This window comes from Ochotona princeps, chromosome 16 (genome assembly GCF_030435755.1).
Source record: "Ochotona princeps isolate mOchPri1 chromosome 16, mOchPri1.hap1, whole genome shotgun sequence".
NCBI lineage: Eukaryota > Metazoa > Chordata > Mammalia > Lagomorpha > Ochotonidae > Ochotona > Ochotona princeps.
The window spans coordinates 4326990-4340524 of record NC_080847.1 but is presented as its reverse complement, the minus strand read 5'-3'; the positions used below and the strand labels follow the sequence as shown (position 1 = coordinate 4340524).

General features: G+C 54.7%; 1 protein-coding gene across 1 annotated transcript in view; it reads left to right on the top strand.

Moving 5' to 3' along the window:
• The window catches only part of CMIP (c-Maf inducing protein), a 187071-nt gene that overhangs the window by 141553 nt on the left and 31983 nt on the right, over positions 1-13535 (top strand). Inside the window, exons 4-5 of the mRNA XM_058674170.1 lie at positions 11026-11187; positions 12893-12934. Coding sequence (XP_058530153.1) covers positions 11026-11187; positions 12893-12934 — 204 coding nt within the window. The remainder of the gene's footprint in view (positions 1-11025; positions 11188-12892; positions 12935-13535) is intronic.

The window sequence follows — 13535 nt, the reverse complement described above, 5'->3', positions numbered from 1 at the left end:
TCACATGGATGGGAAGGATCTGTGTACTTGGGCTATCTTCTGCTGCTTCCCTAGGCACATTAGCAGGGAGCTGGGCTAGAAACGATCCAGCTGGTACTTGGAGCAACTCCCATATGAAAGATTGCAGTTCAACCCACTATAAACACAATGCTGCTGGCCCCAGGAGGAGCATCTCAGCAAGGGGGGTTTATTTCCACTCACAGTTTAGAGGTTCACAGTCCAAGACCTAGAGAAGCAGGAAAAATGTGGAGGAGGGGTGACCTGGTAAACCAGGGGGCAAAGTGAGACAGGAAACCTGCCCAGCTGTATCACCTGCCCTTTTGTGAGAACTGCCTGCTGAGTGACCTGAAGCTGTCCTACCAGGCTCAGCTGCTGGGAACCAGAGCAGGCCACCTGTGCACAGGGCTCTGGGAGGACTGCTTAGAGGCGAGCAGGCTGTGGGAGGAATGCCCACTGCCATGCACACCTGTAGGGTGCTATGGAAAGCTGACAGGTTTCCCAGAAAAATGGTACTCTGTGTGGTTAGGAGCTTGTGCAGGTGCCAGAGCCTCTTAGCCTCTGCCGGAGCATGTTCAGGCCTGCACCTGTGTACCCGGCTCAGAGCTGAGGGTCCAGGACAGAGAGGCAGCCCTGAGAGAGGTTCTCAGACAGCTGGAGCCTCTTTGACCCAGCATGTCACCCTTGACCTGTGCGTGCTGCTTCCTGTGTCTTGAGCCACCCCTTGCTGATCCTGGCCACACAGACTCACGGCCATTTAAATAAGCTGTAAATGTCATGACTTATTATTTTCCCCATGTTTTGTTCCAGTTGGGCCGTCTTCACCACCATCTGCCTCCAGAACCTTCTTCCCCAGATGAAACTCTATCCCCCATTAAACCCTAAGTCCCTGTGCGGCTCCCCCGGCCCCATTTCTGTATGGGTATGCCCACTCTGAAATTGTGCGGGGCTTGTGCTTCCATGGCAGTTTGTCATGCTTGCTGTACCGCCCGCAAGGTTTAGGTGTGCTGAAACAGGTGTCAGGATTGGCTTCCTGTCAGAGGCTGGGCACATCCCCGGGGCATGCACTGCACACTGGTTGCTTCCTCCTCTTGGCCTTGGGGAATAATGCTACTATGAATGTGGTTGTGCGAATGTGCTTTTAAATGGACTGAGGCCTGCGTGCAACTGCCCCCCCATATAATGGGGACCCGAGCTTGGACTCGGGTAAGGAATTTTGTTGAAACTCCGTAAAGGGAGTGAGGGTGTTGTCCAGATATGTGTCTAGGACCAAGAAACCTAAGCAGGTTGTCTGGTGAGCCTGGGCACAGTGCCTGGCCCAAGTGAGGCCCAGGTTGTCAGCCCACAGAGGCTGATGGGCAGCCTTCTTGGAAAATGAGCTGTGAGCCAGAGGCCTCCCCATGGCTCCTCTCTGTCAAGGACTCTGCGTCAGCTGCACACTCCCCTCCCTGCCTGGATTCTCCTGGCAGCTCCTTGCAACCTCCTGGGTCTCCAGGTGGCTCCTTCTAACGTCACTGGCGATGCAGGTGCCTAGCTGTGCCTGCGTCCTGCTTATGCAATTAGCTTACAAGCTGGGACAGAGGGTTGTGAGGGCAAATGTCCCCTGAGAGAACAGGAAGGGACCAGATGTTAGTTCACTTCCCCCTCCTCCAACCAGGGCGAGGGATCTAGCTGTGTCCAAACCCAGCTTAGCCCGAGAGCTGATGCCTCCTCAGGTGCACCCAAAGGGGCCAGCCAGCACCCACCACATCTTTACAGAACAAACAGCCTGGCCCTCCAACTTGGTCCTTGTCCCTGCTTCCCCCTTGTGTGTGTTTCCTATGGCTGCTGTTACAAAGCAGCACCCACTGGGTGACTTCATACAACAGGAATTTGCTCTCTCCCAGGCACCAGGAGTCCCACATCAGCTGTGCCTGGGGCTGCATGCCCTCTAGGATGCTCAGGTGGGTTTCCCGGCTCATGCATTCCAATGTGCCAGGCCCACGTGGCTGGAAAATGCCACTCTGCCATCTCTGCCTTCATTTTCACTTGCCTTTCTTTCAGATGTGCATATTTGTGTGCATGTATGTGTGTATATGTGTCTCCAAAAGGCCTTTATTAAAAATTTTTTTTTATGTATTTGAAAGAGTTACAGAGAGAGACAGGCAAATCTTCCATCTGCTGGTTCACTTTCCTAAATGGCTGCAAGAGCTGTGGCTACTCCTGGCCAGAGCCTGGAGCCCAAAACTCTTTCCAGGTCTCCTTGTGGCTGTCAGGGTTTTCTTCTGCTGCTTTCCCAGGCATGCTAGCAGGGAGCTAGACTGCAAGTGGATCGGCTGGGACTCGAACCAGCACTGCAGTGTGGGGTACCAGCATCACATGCAGCAGCTGAAGCCACTGCTTCACAATGCTGGCCTGCCTCGTGATGAAGATGAGGCCCATAAGAAGCCAGTATGACCTTGTGTTGACTGTATTCCATGTTTAAAAACCTTGATTCCAAATGAGGTCATGACAGGATCCCAGAGATTAGATCTTGGTCCTACATTCTGGAGAGACCCCACAGACCAGCCTGTGTGACCCTAGGCAAGGCAGTCCCCCTCTCTGATGCCATCTCCCCCACATCATAGGAATGAGGTAGGACAGGCAAGGCCACCTTGGAGACAATTCAGTGGGCTTTGCTGAGTCAGCAGGGTACGGGGGAGTTCAGGCACACCAGTCCTCCTGGAAGCTGCTGAATGCACATTCCCAAGCCCCGCCCAGCTCTAGTGACACAGTCTGCATTTTAACCAGACTCCCATGAAAGTGTGAGGCAGGCTGGATGCTTTGAGGGTGCAGAACTGGATGCTGAAATGCCAAGGCACATTCCTGATCACTGCTCTCCATTCTGCCTGCCCCACCTTTTTCTAAAAACACACCCTTCCCAGCTGTGGTCACCACCGAAACACTGTCCCTGTGGCCAAGCAGCTCTGTGTAGCCTGATGAGAAACACACTACGCGCCATCTCTGAATGCGCTGGAATAGTAATGATGCCATGGCCTAGGGTAGAGAGGGTGGTTCCCACATGGGAGCTTGACATGGCAGCCAGCTCATCTCCTCGCCAGCCAGCCAGCCAGCCAGCCAGCCATACCCACGGTTGCCTAGGCAACCAGCCCGTGCCCCACAGGCGCTGGAGTGGGACACCCACTGAGTCCGTTTCCCTGGCAGCGGTGATGGGTGCCTAGAGGCTCCCTCCGGTGGACACTCAGGGGCAGAGTGCCCAGGTTCTGTTCTTCCTCCAGACACGCTGCCAACCCCAACCCACTAGAGCCAATTTCAGGCAGCGGACAGGGCACCTAGCCACAGCCCCCCAGCAGATGTCCCTGGGCACGAGGCCACAGCCTCCAACAGGTACAGGGATACTCCTTTGTTCCTCGGGAGTGGTATGATGGCTGGGGCTCGAGATCCCCCAAAATACCTAGGTGCCTATCCTGCCTGTGCCTCCCCAGTTGTGTGGCTTTGCCACACCCATCCTCAGTTGTTCTCATCTGTAAAGTGAGCTTCTTTGTATCATGCACCTCCCTGAGTGGTATTGGAGTTGCATGTGGTGCAGGCTCCTCTAGTGCATGGTCTTCGCACTGCTGTCAGGTCACCTGTTCCGTCGTGTATCAGGCAGTGTTGTCATCGTCTCTAGTAGCTTTGTTTCTAGAATGATTTGTGCTGGACCTGGGTCCCCAGGCAGATGTGGGTGTGCAGTGGTGGGAGCAGGGCTGTCTCCTCCGCTCCCTACCCCTCTTAGAGCCAGTGCCCCATTCAGAATGGATGTCTATCCACTTGTCTTTAGTCATGAATCTCCCAGAGGGTCTTTGTTGATCAGTTTGCCTGTCAGTAACAGGGAACAGGGATGGTCCTGGCTAGGCTAGAGTCTCCTGAAAGATCCACTGAACCCAGTGGTGCGGGATGGAACATGGGGCAGGGAGCAAACATCCAGCTATTGGATACAGAAAGCAATAGCAGCCTGCATCCTGATCCAGTCACTGCAAGGACCTGGTGCTCAGTGGGAAAGCTATATACTGGAGCCATACGTCGTGTGATTCACTTTGTATGAAATGTCCAAAATAGAGACAGGAAACAGATGGGTACACCCAGGGGCGTGAGGAGGGGCGTAGAGGAGGAACCTGCTGGATGCGTCCAGGGCGTCCTTTGGGCTAATGGAACCTCCTGGAACTAGACGGCAGGATTGTTGGCACCACAAGCCTCCCACATTTAGAATGAGCCCTTCCTTCCAGTGGCTGGGAACAAATGTGTGCAGATGTCTGTGTGTGTAGCAATAACACAGCCTGGTCCCATGCAGAGCCTAGTTCTCTGACCACTGTCTCCGAGGCACTTTTGGGCTGCCCCCAACAAGCCTGAAGCCAGGGAAGAATTCATATTGGAGAAAGAAACAGTAGCCAATGCCATCACAGAAGCTCACGCCGCAAAGTCCTGTTCTATACCAGGCACAAGTGTACATTTACAGTATTTCTTTTAAAATGAAGGACCAAGCCAGTGTTGTGGTAGAACAGGTTGATGCCTATGACGCTGGCATCCATATGAGTGCCAATTTGAGTCCTGGCTGTTCCCTTCTGATCCAGCGATCCAGCTGCCCGCTAACTCATCCAAGTATTTGAACCCCACCCATATGACACACCTAGGTAAGAGTTCCTTGACCTAGGCATTCAGAAAGTGAACCAGTGCCTGAAGATCTTTGTATGTCTGCCTTTCCCTTCCTCTCTCTGTCACTCTGCCTTTATTTATTTGATTGTCTGTCTGTTTTTAAATGTGAAATGCAGAGTGACAGAAAAGGAGAGAGGGTCAGAGATATTCCATTCTCTGGTTCATTCCACAGATGGCTGCCACAGCCAGAGCTGAGCCAGTCAAAGCTAGGAACTGGGAGTTTCCAGGTTTTCCACATGGTTACAGTGTTCCAAGGACTTTGAGCCATCCTGCACCGCCCTCCCAAGCCATTAGCACGAAGCTTGATAATAAGAGGAGCAGCTGGGACACAAACCTGCACCCATGTGGGATGCTGACACTGCACTCAGAATCTTAACCTATTGCCCCACAGCACCAACCCTGGGCACTTTGTCTTACAAATAAATTAATTCCTTTTAAGAAAATAATAGAAGATGTTATTTCTAGTTGAGCTGAGCATCTTCTGGTGGGTTTAAGCCCTGTACATGGACACATGTGAGCCCTTCAGTTGTACAGGTGCTGGAGTCATGTCACCTGCTGAGTGGGAACAGGGCGACGATGCTGCATCTGCCTTCCCTGTGCAGTCATGAGCAAGGGCTGGGAGGTCAGGAACTGACATGTTGCTCTAGGGGAGAAAAGGGGACAGTCATGGGACAGTCACTGGGCCTATGTTGTATCTGAAGGCAAAATGACTTCTGTGAGGAAGCCATTCCGCAGAGTTAGCGAGGAGCCCTCTCCTGGTCCCCAGATCCCAGCAGGCATTCTGGGCCGCAGAAGCCACTCCTGTGGCAGAACTGGCAGTCGTCTCGCACACAGCCCAGTCCTGCAGCCATGGGTCAGGGTGGCAAGCATCTAGCCATCATGACTCACGTGGTGGTGGGGTCCCCAGTGAGGTGGGGAGCATGCTGCGGAGCCTTGGGGCAGGTGATAGAAGGGGCAGCAGTGCTGTTAGAACTTTTTGCAATATGAGGGCGCCCTCTGAGCCATCACCATGGTACCCACTAGCAACTGCCGTGACAGCATGACCAAGGAACTGAGTCTTAATTAAGCTCAGCGTAAGCAGCCACCTGGGGCCAGAAGCCTTCAGACCAGGAAGCTCCACCCCAGGAGCTGCTGCAAACTTGTCCGAGCCAGTCCGCATCCTGCCAGGCCCATTTGTCTCTGTGGGGTCCTCCTCCTCTCTGCGACTCTGCTGCCTATGACAGGTGGTAGGGAGCATGCGTCCTCTGTCTGCGTGAGCCTCGGTAGCTGCAGCAGGCAACAAAGCCGCGGTCCCAGCCTCTTGAGGCTTCCAGTACATTCCAAGCCACGCCTCTCCTTGCCAGGGGCACATTCCCGGTGACAGCTCGTCTCCTGTGGTGCAGCCAAGAGGCCTGAGGACCCTAGTGTCTGTGCCTGCCTCTGCTGAGAGAGCGGTTACCGGAGAGATGGCGGATGTTGCCCAGGTAACGATGCTCCCTGACAAGCAGAGAGCGAGGGTGTCGATGAAGTGGCAACTGTGCCAGATGGGAAACAGAGACTGTGCTGGCTCTGTCGGCTGGTAGCTGTGGGGCTCAGCCGCAGGGGCTGGGAACCCTCCTGAACCTGCCTGCCTGCCTGCCCTGGCCACTGGCACCCAGGACTTGGTAGGTGATGATGATCGTGATTGCTGCTGATTTCCATGTGACGTTATCTTACGTAGTAGTCAGAGCCAGTGTTTGGTGGTGTTTGCTCTTTCTTTGCTTTGCAAGTGGAGAAACTGAGGCATGGAGCATCCACTCTGAGTTCCAGGAGCACCAGGGCTCGATTACTTAGCACCATGGGTGGTACAGGGTAACAGATGGTTCCCAGTCGTGGCTGTGGGTCATTAGACTGATGGGCGGGCAGATAGAGGGGTGAGTGGATGATGGATGGTGCAGAAGATATGTGGGAGTGTGAGTGGAGGTCCCGTTTGTGCTGAAGTCTGCATGTTGTAAAAGCTGCACTTGTACCGCTGAGCTGTGCCATCTTTGTTGTGCTGTGACGGACCTCCCTAGGATGACATTGTGCCAACACAGCTTCATTGAAGACTGTTCTGCATACCGTGAGACTGACTGATTGCAAGTGTGCAGCTAAGTGGCTTCTGTGCATGTGTGATCATATAGCTGTCACTGTGATCATCTGTTGGAACATTTCTGCCAACTCTGGATATGCACCTGTGCTTGGTAGTGGTCATTCCTGTCACCACTTCCCAGCTCCTGCGGTGACACTTGTACTGTCTTTGCCTACAGCCTTAACTTTTTTTCTTTCTTAAAGATTTATTATTTGAAAGTCAGGATCACTGAGTGGGACAGACAAAGAAATTTATCTGTGGTTTACTCCCCAGATGATCCCAGTGACCAAACCTGGGACATGAGCGGCAGGGGCCCAAGCATTTGAGCCATTCTCTGCTGCTTCTCTAGGTGTGTTAGCAGGGAGCTGAATCAGAAGTGGAGCAGCCAGGACCTGAACCATTGCCCATATGGATGCCGGCCTCGCGGGTGGTGGCTTTACCTTCTGTGCCACAGTGCCAGCTCCCACATTGCCTTTTCTAGACCATGTAATGCATCTCCCGTGCCTAGCCTCTCTGTTTTCTGCTCAGCATGTGGTGGAGTAGTCTACCCAGTTGTGTATGTGAGTAGCTTAGGTCTCTCGACCGCCTAACACTGCGCCAATGTCTGGCTGTATTTGGTTCTGCGTGTCCATTCCTCGACAGTGGGCGTTCGGACTATTTGCTGTTCACATCCCTTCTCAAAGGATGCCCCTCTGGGTATCCACATGCCTGTCTTTGTATGGAGCACAGTTTCCTTCCTCTTCTGACGGGCAGGACAGCTGAGTTGTGTGAGGAATGCATGTCTGACATGGCCAGAAACCATGCAGACCTCTCCCAAGGTGACTGCAGCAGCTCTGCATCCTGAAGCCAGGCCCGTGGCTGCACACCTTGCAGGGAGCGAGGCCATTTTTGGGCTTGGTGGTCTTAAGACCTGTCTCACACTACACCAGCTACGTGCCCGGCCACAAGACACTTCCCAGGCCCTGTCTACCCCCACTTGAGGGAATCCATTGCCCGTGGAGTCTACATGGAACAAACTACTAGGCCACCTACCCTCTGTGGCAGACAGGGCCCAGCAGGAGGCTCCTAGCACAGCGGGGCCCCAGCCCTGGGGAGACTGGAGTCGGGGTTCTGGAAGTGTTCTGATCCCAGCCCCTGCATGATTCATTGCTGATGAACTCAGCCGAATTCCTGGGATGAGACACTCCAGGTTGTCCACTGAGGAAGAGGAGCCAGGCCCTAGACAGGCCTTCTCCACCCCCCTGCTTACTGCCCACACCCCATGTTCATGGTCTCATAGGCTCTATTCCGCCTCCTGCTCCTGCAGCTCCTCCACCTTCTTTTCACCTGTCCTCCAACTCACAGAGCCTCGTGGGTTTGTCCATGACCCTCAGACCCTGCCTCCTTCAGTGTCTCCTGACAAATCTGCGGCCTCTCTCCTACGAGCTCCACTGGCCAACTAATGGCAAGAATGAGAACTTTGGCATCTACAGGAGCCAGTTTTGACCGCTGACTTGCTCCTTCCTGGCCACTTGACTTTGAGCAGGTCAAATCCCCACTGTGGGCTGTGGCTGCCTCATACATAAATAGAGGATAGTGATATTAACCCCACTGGCCTTATGCAAGGCCATAGACTTCAGGCTCCTGACACCTATGCCTGTGCCCAAGCTCCTGGGTCACTGGCTGTAGGGTTTCATATCCTGGGCACAGGACAGCGAAAAGTTATGGGGAGTCGAGGGAATGGGTGGCAGGTGCCCAGGTCCCTTGTTTCTTGGGTGCATGCCCTCCCTGTCTCTGAGAGTATCCTGCAGCACTGTGTCACCTTTGCTCACAATAGATGCTGCTGCTGCTTGGCCTTGCCACACACTTGCAGTGTCTTGTTTATTGGCAGTCTTCGCCACACTCTCCTCCAATCACATCCTGGGTTAGTTCCTTGTGTTAGGTCTACTTTCTGGTTTGCTGAAGCAGTAAGTGCCCAGCTGATAGGGTCGCTATGAGACTAGGTGAGGTGAGGCCGTATCTGTCCATGCTCAGCATTGTGAGCTCACACAGTGTGCTCACTAAATATTACCCTTGTCATAGCCACTGGCTCCTTCTGCTTTTGAATGCAGTGTCTGTGAGCCTGCTCTTGCAGATGCCTCTGACACCAGAACTTGGGGCATCCAGGGGAAGACAGCTAGGAGAGGGGGTGATGGGCACCACCAGGACTGGGGATCACAAGTGACAGGGACACGTTGCCTGTGCACCTCAGTGTGGCAAGTAGGAGAGACAGGCAACTTGCTTTTTGCAGAGTGTAAGTGGGGAGCGGCCGGAGGAGAGTAACTGTATGAAAGTGTTTGATTCTGGTGGCAGGATTTATGAGACCTTTTTAAAACTACCCCACTCTGTGCTTTTCGGTGTGGTTTGGATTTCTCACAATGAGCCTACATCATCTGAACCAAAAGAATGAAGCCCATTATCCTTTGGAAAGGAAGTTGCTTACAACTGATCCAAGAGGGCCCCGAGTGCTCAACCCAGGCCAAGTCTGGAGTCAGCTGCAGGAGGCAGTGTGTGTGTTGTTGCACTCTGCTCTAGGGCTTCAGGCAGAATGAACTTTGTGTGACCATTTCATGGCCATGGGAAAAGTCAGCTGTTGTCTGAGTTCACACGGAAGCCACACACTCCACGGTTCAAAGGGGCCTTCCTCTCCTGGAGCAGGGTCCCTCTTTGGTCCCTGCGTCTCCACTGTGTTGTGCATGGACACAGGTGTGTAGAGAGGGCAGCATTAGCCACCTGCTCACAACTCCAGGCAGGGTAGCTTCAGTTTTGGGAACCTGCCAAGGTGTTGGTGGCAACTGCAGGGTATACTTAGTGCAACAACCGTGAGTTCAGCCTCATCACCGGACGTCCACCCAGACCGGACCTGCCAGTCCTTAAGGATCTAAGCACATTGAGCCATCCGTGGGTCCCATCCTCACCTTCCTGCTGCCTGATGTAAACTAATGTGTCCACCCCTGCAGCTGGCTTCCTGTTGTGTACTGCAGAACACAGATGATGGGCAGGGAACACAGGCAGGGAGAAATATGGAGGGACAGGAGAGAAAGAAACGCTGAGGGGAAAGTGGGAGCTGCTCATGATGCATGTCCCCCAGGGCTGTGCTGTGGCAATGGGTGCCCCAGTCGCCCTAAGAAGCCCCAGAAGAGCGTAGGGTGTGAGATGGGGAGAGGGGAGGCCGGCGGTCCATTCACATGGAGCGTTTCATCCCTTTTAGAGTTTTCCTAAAGTGACCACTGAAATGCCAGTGTTCCCCTTCAGTGGCTGTGTTTCTGAGGGGAGCTCTGTTCCACCTTTGGCTGTGGTGCAGGACCCTGGTGAGTTACACACCATGAGAGCCGGTGCGAGCTGGTGCCTCAGTTCCAAGAGGGGAGTCTGGGGCCCAGGGCATGGGCACTTAGTAGGCAAAGCCAACTCCTATGCCAGCACCAGCCCCCTACCTCTCCAGGGCTTCTCACCAGCCGTCAGGGGGTCCCTGCTTCAGCCCTTGTCCAGACTTTGGCTCAGAGGTTGTGACATGTCATCCCAGCTGACTGCTGGCACTGTGACACTAAAATCAGGCTTTCCCCGAGGAGCAGAGCAGTTAATGAAGGAGTGTATCCAGCCAGTGGGGGAACTGGGAGGGAGCATTTGGCAGGGACCCGCCTTCTGAGGCCCTTGTTTCCATGATGTCAGAGAGGCGGAACAGCTGGGCCTGTAGTCGGGGGAGGTGGCAGCCCCTACCCATCCACCCTCTGACTCCCAATGCAGCACCTCAGCAGAGGTGAGGCGGTGCTGGGTAGTGCTGAGACAGCTCTGGGTTTTTGAGGGGAGGTAGGACCCTTCCAGGCTCCGTCCCCGCTGGGCTGAAAGGAGCTCAGTTCCTGGGCTGCTGCTGCCTATCACATTGCTCTGATGAATGCCGCTCTCCCAGGGACTCCTGGGAACAGTCCATGCTGGCACAGAGCCCCCCTGGGTGGGCCATGAATGGGAAGGTTTCCTTTCTGGCAGAAGGCAGGCTCGGAGAGCGAGTTGCTGGAAGCAGCGGCAGGTTTCTCCCACTGCGTGTACAAGCCTGGCTGAGGCCTGGTGGCTCTGGGCAGTGCTGCTCCTCCCCAAGCCCACCGCGTGTGTCAGTTCCCCTGCCTGGGAGGGATCTGCAGGGGCTGTCCCTCGCAGCCTCGTTCACCTGGCATGTCTGATTATGGGATCGTCTCGGACCATCTGCCCTTGTTCGCGCAGTGATGTCATTCTATGTGTCTCTCTCTCCTGACCAGAAAAAGATTTACAAGTACAAGAAAGTCCTGAGCAACCCCAGTCGCTGGGAAGTGGTCTTGAAAGAGATCCGGACTCTGGTGGACATGGCCCTTACATCCCCGCTGCAGGATGACTCCATCAACCAGGCCCCACTGGAAATCGTCTCCAAATTGCTCTCAGAGGTGAGCCGCCCCTGCTTCGCCCCCGGCACCTACACTTCCCTCCACAATATGTGGACCCTGGCCCTGGAGGGGCCTCACCAGGGCTGGAGGAAGTGAGCCGTTCCCCAACCTGCAGCGTGCTTGGGAGTTTGAGAGTGAGGCTTGTGTGATGCCCATGACAGAGCTGCCTTCAGGGAGGTGGGGAATCTTAGCAGATGTGGGAGTAGCAGTCACTGGTCCTGGGCCCCTGGGTCACAGTGCCACCTTCAAAACTGTCCAGTTTGATCCTAACACGGCCCCTCCTACCTGCCCTGTGGTGATTAGGGCAGGTGACCCGTTTGGGTCCCCCCTGCTTTCTACCTCCCTGTCCTAAAACTGGCACTTTTGAGCCCCCATAGTCCCAGGTCACCCAAAGCAGCCAGTGGATCCATATCCTTTAACTTGCATAGGCAATTTCACAGCATTGGCGGGGAGTCCAGGTTGTCTTTCAAACAGTGTGTAGCTAGCACCACCAAGCACCAACCACTATGGGCCTACGCCATGAACTCTTGCTAGGAGGGCCCACGTGGGTGTGTGGGCAGCATGTCCAGCATTGGCTGGGGCATTAGCAGACAGATGAACCCCCTGCCCTCCAGGAGGGTGTAGGTGGTAAACAAGAAGTTCCCTCCGGGAGTCGGGCTGCAGTGAGTTCCAAGACCACAGGTGCCTCAGAAGCATACTTCTTTCTGTTTATCCTGCTCCAGGCACTATTCTTAGCACTTCGCAAATATTATGTGCCTAAGCTGCCTCTGGGGCCATCAACTTCTGCAGCTCCTGCTTTAAACCAGGCATGGCCACTAGCGTGGTGCTTTCCCACTCCCCTGAAAGCTGTGCCCAGTTCCTGGGGAGCTCCCACTTGCTGCTTGCAGCTCCACACAGAGCACTGACCTTCCCATGGGCCCAGGTTAGCTACTCCTGCTTGGTCCAAGAACCTGGCCCAGACCCTGCATGATAGCTGAACAGAGAGGCTGCCTCAGCCCTGGAGGTGTTGCACCAGAAGTGGAAATAGGTGGCAGTGGCAACTACAGCAGGCTGTGACAAAAGCTGTGTCCTCCCTAGCTGGAGACTAACCTCAATCCACCCAAGAGGAAAACCGAGACTGTGAGATACATCAGGGGAAAAACCTGGAATTGCTGGGCCAAGGGCTTCATGCCCAACCTCTGTAGTGTTGAGGGGCTGGCAGGCCGTAGTAGGCTTGGAACTCACCCATAGGGCTGCCACTATGCCGCTGGAAGACAACATTGTCCACCCTTTCAGCCCCACCAAGCCAGGCCACCTTTCCCCCATCAGTAGCCAGGCATGTCGTCAGGACAGTGGCCAGGGCAGCAGATGGGCGTCAGAGAATCTCAAAGGCAGCCAACCCCACACACTCTAGGATGTATGTATGCATCACAGGCCAGGCTGTGGCTTCCAAGTCACTTTGTATGGCCCAGGGCCCAGCCCCCTCTGCCTCTGGCATCCCAGTGTGGAGTAGGGGCCCCCTGGGCCAGAGCAGAAGCTGAACCCCTGAGCCCTCAGCCCTAGTATCCTCACTCACAGGTGGCAGTGGAACAGGCACCAGGGTGAGGCTGGCCACGCTGGGTCCTGGGCAGCAGGGCTGGAGACTCTCTGAACCCTGGGAGTCCTAGTGTTCTCCTGAACTGCGTTTTCTTGTGTTTCTTCCTGCATTCTCCCTTCCCTATTTTAGAACACGAACTTGACTACGCAGGAGCATGAAAACATCATTGTGGTAAGTGCCTCTGCGTGCTCCATGCACCCCGCGTCCCTCTCCTGGCCACTGCGTGCTCCATGCACCCCGCGTCCCTCTCCTGGCCACTGTGTGCTCCATGCACCCCGCGTCCCTCTCCTGGCCACTGCGTGCTCCATGCACCCCACGTCCCTCTCCTGGCCACTGCGTGCTCCATGCACCCCGCGTCCCTCTCCTGGCCACTGCTCCTTGCTTGGCCTTGTCTCTTTTGTCCAGCCACACAGGTCGCCCCTGCCAGTGCACACAGTGTGGCCCATGGTGGCTGCCAGTGAGTAGGTAGACGGTCGTTATGATCTGTATCTCAGATTTACAGCAAGTGCGGCTGCAATGACTCCCCTCCCTGGGTCTGCAACAGGGAGCTGGGCAAGACTGTGTAATATGAGCAAAGGTGGAAGACCAATAGTCTCATTTTTTGCCCCAGGACTTGTCTCATAATTAATCCCCAAATGGAAGATGGGTTTTGTTCCCTACAATGCAGAATGTAAGAGGATGTGTTCTTAGAGTCCACTATGATGTTGGCTTCATCAGGGTAAAATATACCTCGGGGTGATCTTAGACCCTGGAATGCACCTCTCACACCAGG